General features: G+C 34.5%; 1 protein-coding gene across 1 annotated transcript; it reads left to right on the top strand.

Annotated features, from left to right (window-relative positions):
• The first annotated feature begins 573 nt into the window (after window positions 1-573).
• LOC129232322 (ecto-NOX disulfide-thiol exchanger 2-like) lies at window positions 574-2,322 on the top strand. The gene is made up of 2 exons (XM_054866477.1): window positions 574-1,972; window positions 2,072-2,322. Exons 1-2 carry the CDS (start codon window positions 574-576, stop codon window positions 2,320-2,322), a joined length of 1,650 nt encoding a protein of 549 aa, XP_054722452.1.
• The last annotated feature ends 10,520 nt before the right edge of the window (window positions 2,323-12,842 follow it).

Below are 12,842 nucleotides of genomic sequence, written 5' to 3'. Positions count from 1 at the left end.
TCGTGTATCTACCGTTCGTTCGCGCGCCAAACCATTGCGTCGCCAAACGTCAAGGTTGCCGTAAATTTCCTTGTCAAAATCGCCAGGATTTTGCTGTTATTATAGTCCGCCCTAATACCGTAAGCGTTTTTGCCAAATTTGTTGTACGTGAATTTTCGTTTTTCATTTTCCCTTAACATGGGAAATGTTAATACTTCTGAATCTGAGGAAAGTCTCTGTGGATCATATTTTGGTTCTCCATCACCTCAAGAAAGCTTAACTTCTGGCAGTCCATGTATTCAATGGAATGATGGACAACGAGAGCAGAGAAATGGTAAGAAATGTGATCGTGATCGGTATCGCGAATTTAATAGAAGTCGACCATACCATTTAAAAAATGGATACCATCCCTGTGCTGACAGTGTTGAAACTAGTAGTAGAGAACCTCATCAGGTACAACAACCTTTGCAGCAGGAAACATCTCAGTCATTACCTACTTCTCAACAGTCAACTTGTACGCTTGTTGATCCAGCTTATGGGTATAATCAAGCCGATCACACATATCTAGACGGTAACAGGAGAGCACTTTCCATGATGCCTTCCAATAATTATTATCCAGCCCCTTGGGGTATGAATCCCATGGATATGTCTCTCAATTCAGTTGCAACTGCTTTACCTGTTACATCTGGTATAGAAATGGGTCCTAGTACTAGCTCAGGTATGAATCCTTATGCTTATATGGGCATGTCTGGGGATGGCAGTATGTATGGTATGATGGGTATGGGCAATTATTGCCAATATGGCATAGGTGGAGCAGAAACAGGTATCATTTTTCCTCCAAAAGAAATAATCACTCTCACGAAAAGTGTTATGTATCCGCCTGAGCCCAAGGACAAACCCCCAACCGTACGAGATAGACCTCTTGGATGCAGAACAATTTTTGTTGGCGGGTTACCGGAAAAAACTACTGAAGAAATTATTAGGGAAATTTTTGAGCGTTGTGGAGAAATATCAGTTATTCGTATGAGTAAGAAAAATTTCTGTCACATAAGGTTTACTGAAGAATGCCATGTTGATAATGCTATTTATTTGTCTGGTTACAAACTTAAAATTGAAAACAAGGATGATGCAGCATATTGTAACAGAGTACATGTCGATTTTGCTAATGCTAGGGATGACCAATATGAATATGAATGTCGACAAAGAAAAGCACAAAGAGAAGCTCGTCATAAAGAGGAACAGGAAGCTTATCGTGTTCCAACCCCACCACCAGTTGTACAATATTCAGATCATGAAGCTACAATATTGGGGGAAAAATTACGTGGTGAAGATACATTTCAAGAAGCAGTTAGTATCTTAATAACATGGTTAGAAAGAGGAGAATGTAGTAAGAGGAATGCTGGATACTTTTATTCAATGATCCAAAGTACAAACAGTCGTATACGTAGATTAATGATTGAAAAGCGTAAGTATGAAGACGAGGTGAACAAAGCGAAAATAATGTTAAAACAGCAAATGCAGGGTATTTTATTACAATTTAATGAAATTGGTAAAGTTTTCTCTGCTGCAAGTTTACAGAAAGTTTGGGATCACTTTACAAAAGCTCAACGAAAAAATATTGAGATGTGGAAAAAACAAACAGAAGAGATTAAGAATGCCTATTTGGAAGAAGTTTTAAATGATCGTATTGAAGACGAAATGGATGTCAGCGATGATGATTCTCCTAATCAGCTACCAGGAAAAGGAAGAAATGATGAACTAGAATTGCAAGAAGAACTAAGCAAGCTAAAAGAAGAATGTGATTCATTGAAATGTCAACTGGAAGCTTCCCAAAATGAATTAATGGTAGTACGTTCAGAAATTGATCAAAAACGTGACAATGCTGATCATCAAGTTCAATCTTTGAAACAAGCTCTTCAAGGATTACAGCATGAGATTCTGTCACTGAATCAAAAACGTGTAAAGGATGAAGCAGAACTGAAAGAGTTGAGGAGTCTGAAATCATTATTTTGAGAGGAAGGAAAAGAAGATGATCGTGATACTGAACAGAGAGATTCCTTTAATTTTGTCACTTCAGTCTGTGTTTCATCAGTTTCCCTAAGCAACATTCAGAATGAAGCTCGCTTAATTGGCCTGATTTCTACTTTTTTAAATGTTCACCCATTTGGTGCTAGCATTGATCATATTTGTTCCTACTTGCATCAGATTGATTGCACTGTTAGAGCTAGAGGAGCTAGAGATGTTGAAAGTTTAATGAAGCATTTTCCATTGATTTTCAAAGAAGTGTCCACCGGCATTGGTGCTAGTTTAGAAAAGAAGTGGACCTTTTCAGGATTCAAGTAAAGAGTCTTTCTCCTTTTTAATTTTTTAAAAATTTCTTTTGCATTTTCCTTCATTTCTATCCTTGTAAAGCCTTAACCTTTTGGACAATTAAGTATGAGTCATGTGCTGTGTTTAACTGAAATTTATGAGATTGAAAAATGAAGACAATTATGAAGATCACTTTTTCTCAGGTAAGAATGAAGTTTAAGTGCATTGCCCTGTTATTTTGATTGAATGGTGAGTTTTTATTGCTAATGAAAGTTATTTTGAATTTGAAGAAGGATGAGAAAGAACTGAAGGAGTTGAGGAGTCTAAAATCGTTACTACAAGAAGAAGGAAAAGAAGATTCAGAAGTTGAGCATGATTGTGATACTGAATGGATAGATTCCTTTAATTTTGTCACTTCAGTCTGTGTTTCATCAGTTTCCCTAAGCAACATTGAGAATGAAGCTCGCTTAATTGGCCTAATTTCTATTTTTTTAAATGTTCACTCATTTAGTGCTAGCAGCATTGATTATATTTGTTCCTACTTGCTTCAGATTGATTGCATTGTTAGAGCTTGAGATGTCGAAAATTTAATGAAGCGTTTTTCATTGGTTTTCAAAGAAGAGTTCACTGGCATTGGTGCTAGTTAAAAAAAGAAATGGACATTTTAATTTTTCGAAAATTTCTTTTCGTACATTTTTATTCTTGTAAAGCCTTGACTGTTCGGACAATTAGGTACGAGTCATTTGCTGTGTTTAACTGAAATTTTATGAGACTGAAGAATGGACAGACATTTTCAGGATTCAAGTAAGGAAGATATTTCTCTGCTTGCTTTTTGCTTTCTCTTTGCCACATGATGGTGATTTGGAAAATGGAAGCAGAATGTATTAATAATACATTACAGTAAAACCTGTAAAGTTGACCGCTATTTTCAGATACAGAATAATATCTATATCATTTAATTCAACCTCTATTAGTTTACCACTAGAGTAGTGCACCACAAGTGGTCAACTTACACAGGTTTCACTGTAACTCATTTTATATGCATGGGGACCTCTTAAAAATGGATGTATTGAACAATTTAACCTGATTTCAGTACATAATTGTAGATTGACCACTCACTTCAGGATATCAGGTATCATTTTTAACTATAATTTTTTTTTATTTCAATGTTTTTTTGAAGAGCATAATATTCCAACTCAGTGGTGCAAAACCTTTTTTACCCCAGGGCCGTACTGCATATGCATATAAAGAGAAAATTTCGCAGGCCAGAGCAGATATAAAATTTATGTATCTGATTTTTTCTCACGGAAAATTGCAATATATATATATATATATATATATATATATATATATAATAAAAGTGAAAAATATTGAAAAGACCACACCAAGAGCCCATAGATGTGCAACGCAGCAAAACTAAAAAGCCAAGTAAATATAAAATTAAGCAATCAGAATTTCAAATATTAAACAAATTATAAATAACAAATGATGATAAAAAGGAAAAATGCAAACAGCTATTACGTAGGAATAGATAAAGTGTGAATCCAGAGCTCATCAGCCATGGAGGATTCATTAATTATGGTCAAAAGACCAAAAATTTAACTATGAACTAGAAGAGAATGTTTAAGCTCCAGTATATGCAATATAGAGTAACATTGGGCAAATGCACCACTTGCTAAACTATAAACAATAGCTCAAACCTAAAACTAAAAGCAGCGAGTTTCGCCTCGACTAATTAGGAAAACAAGTTCCGATAATTAACGGGACAGTACCTGCCTATAACAAAATTGTCTTACCTTGAAATCCACGTAAACACAATCCAATCCATTGTTCAACCTGATAAAAAACATTCCATTTGTCAACATAACATTAAAAACATATCCAGAAATCAGTCCATAGACATACCGAGTCGCCTGTTTCGCATGTGTAAAAAATTCATCCACCCCAGTGATTCATATGAATTGTCGGGGAAAACAAAAAATGTGATATATCCACGGTCATCAATGTTACTGATTCAATTCAGATACAAATTAATGTTATGTGCACCTACAAAAGATTAGTTTGTCTTTATGTTCCAGAGATTTTCTTAATAAAAAGAAAAAAAAAAGCTTAACAAATGTTCTTTTAAAAGGAAAAAAAATAAATATCCGTTATTTTGTCTTCTAATGCAAAACAAATGTTGTTGCTTTAACTGTTGTAAATTTAGATGATGGAAAGCAAACCAGATTAGTTCATCAAATAAAAGAAAATGCCTTTCTGAGAATTACAACTCTTTTTTTTCTTTGATGTCAAATATGCAACCATCTTTGGAAAAAAAAATTGGGAGACAAAGGAAAAGTGACAAGGCGCAATGTAACGACGGGTTACTGTATATAAAAATCAGAAAATTGCAAAATGTAAGTACATAGCAAATTCTCAGTGTAATAACACATAGGGTAACGGTGCCAGCAACAGACAAGGGTCCAGTAACAGAGAGTTGTAAGTTTGGATTTAAAAACTAAGAATTTTAGGTGGGTAAAACTGATGATGCTTTATTCCATGAATACACTGCAACCATCTAGTGTTCTCAGAGTGAATTTTGTGAGCCAGTTGGTATTTACAAGGTACTGGTAGAAGGTTATAAACAGACACCATGAGGTCAGCTTTTGTTTCATGGTCATTTGACTTTAGTTCTATAAATAAAGAACTTTTGCACATTTTGATGAGAATAGGGGATTTTGTCCATTACTCATCCTTTCCTCTTCCTATCAGTTACTAGTTCTTGTCACATTTTTTGGTGTCTGCTACTGGGGGTTCGACCTTCTTTGGAAATTAAGCAAATAAAAATAGAATTAACCAACTCAGAGGATCCTGAAGCAGAGAATCGTTAGATGAGATTTAGCTGCATGAGAGAAATATAGTTTAAAAATTCTAAATACATTGAAAGACTCAGAAAATTGAGTTAACCTGAGAGCATTGTCTTAAGCATGTCTGTTACCAGCGCCGTTATCCTACCTAGTAATAATGACTTGGTTGTTTTATTGAGATAAAAGTTGGCCCACTGTCGCGGACCAGATTTTGTATTATTCTCGCATGCCTCTTTTTGCCCACTGTTCATTGGAGACTCCTACTGTAGAGATTTTGTTTGGTTAGTTCAATTTGTGTCCTGCTTTTTTTCATAAAAATGTATCCCAAAATAGCTTATCTTATATCTATCAAAATAGCTCGAGCACAGCATTAAAGGTCTTTTGAATTTTATGGTTTCCAGAAGGTATCTGGTTTCCATAAGGACAGTATGCTGAGAGAATGGTATGTCTATAAATTGTCATACTTCTATTAAATAAGTTTATTTATCTATGCAGGCAATTTATTTTCAATACTTCTAAACCTGGATGAGTTCTTGAATGCACTTTGAAGGTATGTTAAGAAATTTTATGGTCAACCCTCTTTAATCTGCAGTTCTTAAATCTATCTGAAATATTTCATTGATGTGTTTAAAGACACAATTTGAAGTACAGTCGACACTCGATAACTTGAAACCTTGTAGCTAAAATGTTCTTTTATGTCAATGTTTTCATTTGGTCCCAAAACAATTTATGTGTTTTCAAAAAAAGTTTTCTTTATGTATTGAATGTACTCCTTATAAGTATAGTCCGCCCAATATAAGGGGGAAAAGCTTTTCTCCCTTTTACACATTACAAACTTATTATCCTGTATGAGAGGATAATTTGTTTATAGCAGTGCTTCTTAATGCACACAGTGTTACATGAAAAGTAGCTAATTGGGCTACCTTTTGCCCCGCCTGATGACCTAAAATTTCATTGCTGGCTAATATTTGAGAGACTTAAAATTTTGACAAAAAAAAAAACTTTAACGTAGCCTTTATTTTCTGCTTGACTTAAATAAATAGGTTTTTAGGACAAAAGGGCGTTTGAAAGCAGTGCAAACCGAAGTCAAGAGAAAAGCAATAAAACAGCAGTAGAGAACTTTAAGAGATATGGTTTAAAAAACGGTAATAATAATAAAGCTATAAAGTGATTAAAGATAATTTTTATATCTTTGTGATGTGGACTGAGCAGAAATGAGAGAGTACTGGAATATTGAGGAAAATAAATATGTGAATAATTGTTCTCTATTAAACAACTGTACAAGCTGTTCGAGGAAATTCTGCGTTTACAGATTCCGAGAAAGATGATGAAGAACCTTTACCACCTCTAACGAACCAGCAAGTATCATATTTTGCACATATATTACTGTGGAAAAGGTGGATATGTTGAATATCAAATTGTGCCCACACACTAGTGTTCAATAGAATAAATATACTAATTAAATCATATTTAAATAATTATCTAAATTTAATGACATATGTGCCTACTACAGTAAAAGCCCTCCTGACGGACACCCCTCTTTTGCGGACAATTTTTAATTCCTCGATTCCAAGGCAAATAACGTTATTAAACCCCTGTCCTGCAGACAGTGGCGAATTCAGGATTTAGTTCTGGGAGCGGCTGAGATCATTAAAAATGTATGTCTCCTTGACATTACCAAAAGTTCATTGTTGTAAACGAAGTCGTTTGAAAAAAAAAAAATATTTTCAGGAGGTGTCAAAGGCTAATGAAATTTTCTGAGTCACAGTTGAAATTATCTAAAATTTGGTATTTAGTGATAAAATTTTAAAATTTAAATGTCAGTAAAAATTAAAATAAATAAAATAAAATTAGGTTAAAAAAAATAAAATTTTTAGACAGTATTTCTAAACAGTTTGCAGGCAAAAATAACAATTGTTGTTGATTATAAAAAATATTGCCCATCGCAAATGCAAGTACACTAAATGTAAGTAAGAAAACCAGAAAAATCGTGGACTAATAGTTTAAAAAAGGGGAAAAGGAGATAAAATTCTGAGAATTGACACTAAGCGCATTAATTAAAGAGATCTGAAATTTTTTTCTGTCTTTCTTCGTATAGGGTAAATGAATAAATTTTTTGAAAAGGCAGGGAAAAATTTCCGAAATTCGAAAGGAAATTTCGGAAAACAAGTATCTCCATTATTATAGCAAATTCGTGTCCAAGCCTCAGGGAAAACGAATAAAATGATAAAGATAGGATAGATATAGGAAATTATATATTTTATTATTTTACGTTAAGATACATACACAATAAAAAAAATTCTAATAGAAAAAAAAATAGTTCTAGTCTGGGAGTGTCTGCAGCCTCATAGCCGCCCCCCTGGATTCACCACTGCCTGCACACAAAAAAATTTGTCCCGTTAGTGCCCGCATTAGAGTGGTTTCGCTGAAAAACCTTCGCCATAATAAAAGTAGTTACAGCTTTGACACGACTTCAGTGTTTTTCCCACAAATAGCAATGCCAACTTCATAAATCATCGCCTCAGAGCAACAGTAAGATGAAATACACCGCCAGCTCAGTCATTCCAGCCGAGAACTGCAGTTTTGTGCTCATTAGCACTCATCAGCCCAACATAGGAAGCGACTGAGCTGGAGGTGGAAAACCTCTTAAGGAAGCTAAGAGTGCCAAACAAACTGGTAGCTAATGTAAGAATTAGCACTGACCAGACGAGTGACCGAAGCAATAGTTCGGTTCAACTTGAAGATTGAAGGCAAGGCATGCTATATCAGTGCTAATTCTACATTAGCTACCAGTTTGTTTGGCACTCTGGCTTCCTTAAGGGATTATCCGCCTCTAGCTCAGTCACTTCCTATGCCGGGCTGATGAATGCTAATAAGCACGAAACTGCAGTCCTCGACTGGAATGACTAAGCTGGCGGTGTATTTCTGCCCCTGACTATAAGGCGCTACAGGGCCGGATTTGGAAGTGTGGAAGCCTCGGGGCAACGAAGGAGTGGAGGCCCCTAATCAGAGTTCGAAAAGTTCATCATATTTTCGAAAATATCCGATACTTTGATATATATCCAAATATTTTGATATATATGTATATGTCCGATATTTTCGACCCGTGAAAGTTAGGATATTTTGTAAAAATTTTATTGTGAATGCCCCTTTGTTGTGGAGGCCTCGGGGCAGTAGCCACGCCTGACCTCCCTTAAATCTGGCCCTAAGAGGGTAACTTACTGAACAGTAAGATATCTTAGTGTTATTCTTGGGATTAGATGTCTTACTGTTGCTCGGAGGCGACGAAATGCTGTTGACTTTTTTAGTAGCATTAAACTTTATCACGTGTAATTCTAACAAAGTATTCTCAAACAAGAATTTCAGTCAAAGGAAGTATTTGATCATAAACGCAATTTTGAGATAGTTATAATATTGGATGATTTAGAATCGTTGTAGATTAAAAAAAGAGGGAAAATATGAAACTGTTAACAATACATTACAGGGAAAGAAAAACATGAGAAAACAAATTTTTAAAATTCTTACTTACCTTATTTAAATGCTTACTTGCACCCTACTTACAACTTCATTTTTCAGTATTTAATGGATGATATATAAAAAAGAGAACCTTAAAATTAATGCTTTGAAAATTACATTAAAATAATCATACCTTTTCTGCTGCATTTCAGTGTTTTTTCTCAAACTCAAAGTAAGATCAAATGCTTTCATTTTTTTCCTTAATTGCCACAATAAAAATTGAACACAGACGAATGAAGTTCGGGAGGAGGGGGGGAGGCAGTTCAGAGTGCAGAATAAACAAAATAGCTCTTAATAGAATAATCACTCAAGTCTTCTACTTATCTAATGCCTGATGCCCATGATGCAGCCAGCTAAAGGGCAGGAAGAAAATCAAAATCAATGCCACTTGTATCTCATCAGTGCTCCAGTACCAATGACCAATTTCTTTTTCTGGCAAAAAGTTCGCATAGCACAACAGAAGGTCCAAAACCAACAGCACACAACAACAATTTAGCTATATAACTGATCCAGGACTTCCCTAATTTTCCCTCGAGCTCTTAGAGAAAGTAAAGACCCTGAAGGTCCGACGTTTCTAGTGTCACCGTAGTCATCGCCGTCTACACGGCGACATTTTTGAGTGCTACAATTGACTGACTAAAGTCCTGTTCTCATGTTACTAGTTATCACGACACAATACACTTCTTCGGTCAACAAATAGGCATCTGTGCTATCTCGATTTTTATCCGTTAGCCTAGAAAGAGCGGAAATGGTGATGCATGTGTATTCAGAAGTTAGTTTCAAATTCAAACATTTCTATCTACCAATGTGACTTTGTATTGTAGTACAGTACTAGCTGCCTTGCCCGGCTTTGCTCGGTTTACCTTGAAAAAAAAAACCATTGCGTCAAGTGAAGTATCTTCAATAAACATGATTAAATGAAGGAAAAAAACCATCATGCAAAATTTTCTCGCCAAACAATGACGACAGACACTAAAATACTTTTAAGAAAATGAAATAAAATGAGAAAGATGGATTTAAAAGGCGTAACCATGGGAACACAAAATAAAATAAGTTTAAGAATTGAAAATGAGAAAGATGGAAATACAAACACTGGATTCAAAAAAAGCGTTACCGTGGAAACGCAAAATAAAATGGTTAAAAACTTGAATAGAGAAGAGCTTTTTGAACTTCATTTGATTCGCTTGTAACCTTTTTTTCTAATGGAGATAGAGGGTTAAACTTTCGACCTTAGGTCCAGTTAGATCTGGAGTAAAAAAAAGCAGCTCTCTCCAGTGCTGTCAAAAAGAAAACTGTGGAACAATTCCTTCACTTTTTATTGATGTATTTAATGAAGAAAGTAGTGCCTAAATTTCAGCTAAGCCTAAAAAAATTCGAGCTAAAAACGTAAAAAACTCCCGCCGCAATTAAGTTAGAGCATTGGAACAAATTGCGTAGGACGCGGAAAATTCTTCCCTTTCCAACGATACATAATATTATTTTTGGGAGTATTTTTCACCCCCATATTCGGGAATTTATTTGAAAATTGGGCTTAAATTGAAATAAAAAGAGAACTATTCATCGAATTGTCTTCGAACCGGTCTGCAAACTTTTTCAGGACTTAAAGGAACAAACTGAAAATTTCAGCAAAATCGGCCGGCTAGTTCTCGTGTTTTGCGAGTTCAAACACGCAGACGCTTTTTGGAGACTTCATTTTATACTTTGTAGAGATACCCTCGTTTTACGCGGTTTAAGATTTGACACCTTTATTTTATTTTACGCGGATTAGTTTCGGTTTTACGCTGATGCGGCAATGCAAATAGATAAAATTCTCCCCTCTTTCAAAATCCAAACTCCTAAAGATTGCAGATTACGCTTTACGATAAATTTGCTAATAATCGATTACGCTCGATTATTAGCGTTTTGGCGTGCTAATAATCGAGCTTGGGCCACTAGAGACAATCTATGCGATTGGTCCCAGTTCTTTCCATAAGTTAAATTATTAAACTCACACAGTTCAGAACTAAGTGGAAGAAGAGCTTTTAGGAGTGACAAAGGAGGCCAAAACCAACGTTGATACCGACGTCGGTGACGCTCAACCCAAAGCATTAAAAACTTAAAGCCATTCCTAGGCAATAGAAATGATCTTTCTGATTTGTTAGTGAAGGAAGATTCTATCATGGAATTATGAAACGATCTAGTATATGCTACCCTAACTCGACTCATTTTATTTATTGTTATAATAATTTATTTATTTATTAACATTGTTTTCATAGCTCCTTCATGCCATGTAAAATTAACCAAAAAAACGTGGTTTTGGCACCTAGTTTCCGATTTTTATAAAATTTTGTATCTTTTGTATCTATCTTTGTGTATGCGTTTTAGAAAGCATATAAAATATTTTTGGAGAATTTCAAGCCGTTAAAGTTCCATAGCAACAATGAAGTTTTAAAATCCGAAAACAAAACAAAACGGGGGGGGGGGAGAAAAAAAAACCTCCTGCATGAAACAAACTATTTTTATTTAGGGTTCCCGTTTTGTGGAAAATTTAACGCTGTTTACTTCTGTATACAATGCTTAAAGTACTTGCAGAACAATTATGGTTAAATGATTTTATGTGGCAGAACATCATCAAGTATTCTGCTTTAGGGGTATTCTATTTCAATTTACGCGATTTTGATTTATGCGGTATTTCCATGGAACGTAACACCCGTGTAAAACGAGGGTCTACTGTACTTTATTTTGTCTTTCATTTCGGCGCCTCGTGTATTTTTTCCTCTTTGCTGTGGTTTTTATTGACGATACAGTTTTATAAATGAGTCGACGGTCCAACGCCATGTTATTTAATTTACTTGTAATTTTAAACTGAGGTTTGCTGTTGGTTCTATTACTATACTGAATAAATATTTTGAAAAAAAAAATAAAAATGTTTGAAACGTTCAGTGGCTCCCAAAAGTGTTCATTTTTTAGTAAAAATGAACATTGAAAATTTTTTAGTAAAGCCAAAATAACGCGAAACTGAATTCGAATATGAAGTCCAATATTTTTTCACATCATTCCTACGTCGATCTATATGAAACCCTGTGGTTCTTTCAAAGTATTGACGCGGATCTTCTTTTTGAAATGGTCAAAAAACGAAGAGACAGAGAAATAATACGCCACAAAACTAATCGTACACTCAATATTTTCAAATAAAATCATGATTAAACTTATCATATGTCGTTTTTTTTTTCTTATTTTTGCATTGTGTTGACCCTTAAAAGTCATTTGGCTTTAATTTTTTGTTTATTTTTTCCTTAATATTGTGCTTATTACTTTAAAATGGCTGGTATTCGTAAAAAACCACAAACATAATTCGAAGTTTGAATTTTTTCCACAGTAGCGGTAAATTGGTTTCAAATGTCTTTAAATTAGTTAATTTATTCCATTCTATAGTAAAGTGCTTGATAAAATGCTTTAAAGAAAAGAATCAAACCGAAAACAAGGTAAGAAAAGGTCAACTGGCAAAATTGACAGAGCGTGATCGAAGATTTACAGCTAAAAAAATTATGATGAGTGCTGTGAATGTTTCTGAATAGTTAAATGCAAATTTTTACATTTCACTTTCACTTAAAATTGTTCGCCAAGTTCTCTGATTAGCTGAATTAAATGAGACCTCTTCCCGTAGAAATTTCCTGGGCCGTGCGAAAAACTGAAAGCTTACGCTTTTCGTCGCAAAATTTAACCTAATATTATAAAGAGAGAGGGCAGAGGTGTGTTTATATATTCAAGGTAATCTCTGGAACCACTGCACCTTTTTGGAAAATTCCTTCACTATATGAAAGGTGCTTTCTTACTGAGTAACATAGGCTATAATTCGAAAAAAATCCAATAAATAGTCCTTTTTTATTTCAATTTAGGCCCAAATTTCACGTAAATTGCCTATTATTGGCTATTAAAGGGGTGAAAAATTACTTGCACATACTGAAAAGGGAAGAATTTTCCGCGTTCTAAACAATTTGTTTCAATGCTCTAACTTAATTACGGTTGAAGTAATTTGCGTTTTTTGATCGAACTTTTTTTAGGCTTAGCTGAACTTTATGCACTACTTCCTTCATTAAACCTATCAATAAAAAGTGAAGGAATTATCCCACAGTTTTCTTTTTGACAGCATTGGAAAAAGCGGCATTTAGCGAAAAAATTAGCTTCTATCTTCAAAGGAAAAAAAGTTTC

This window comes from Uloborus diversus, unplaced genomic scaffold (assembly GCF_026930045.1).
Source record: "Uloborus diversus isolate 005 unplaced genomic scaffold, Udiv.v.3.1 scaffold_1142, whole genome shotgun sequence".
Classification (NCBI taxonomy): Eukaryota; Metazoa; Arthropoda; class Arachnida; order Araneae; family Uloboridae; genus Uloborus; species Uloborus diversus.
Note: the sequence above shows the minus strand (reverse complement) of the source record. Positions and strands in the feature narration are given on the sequence as shown.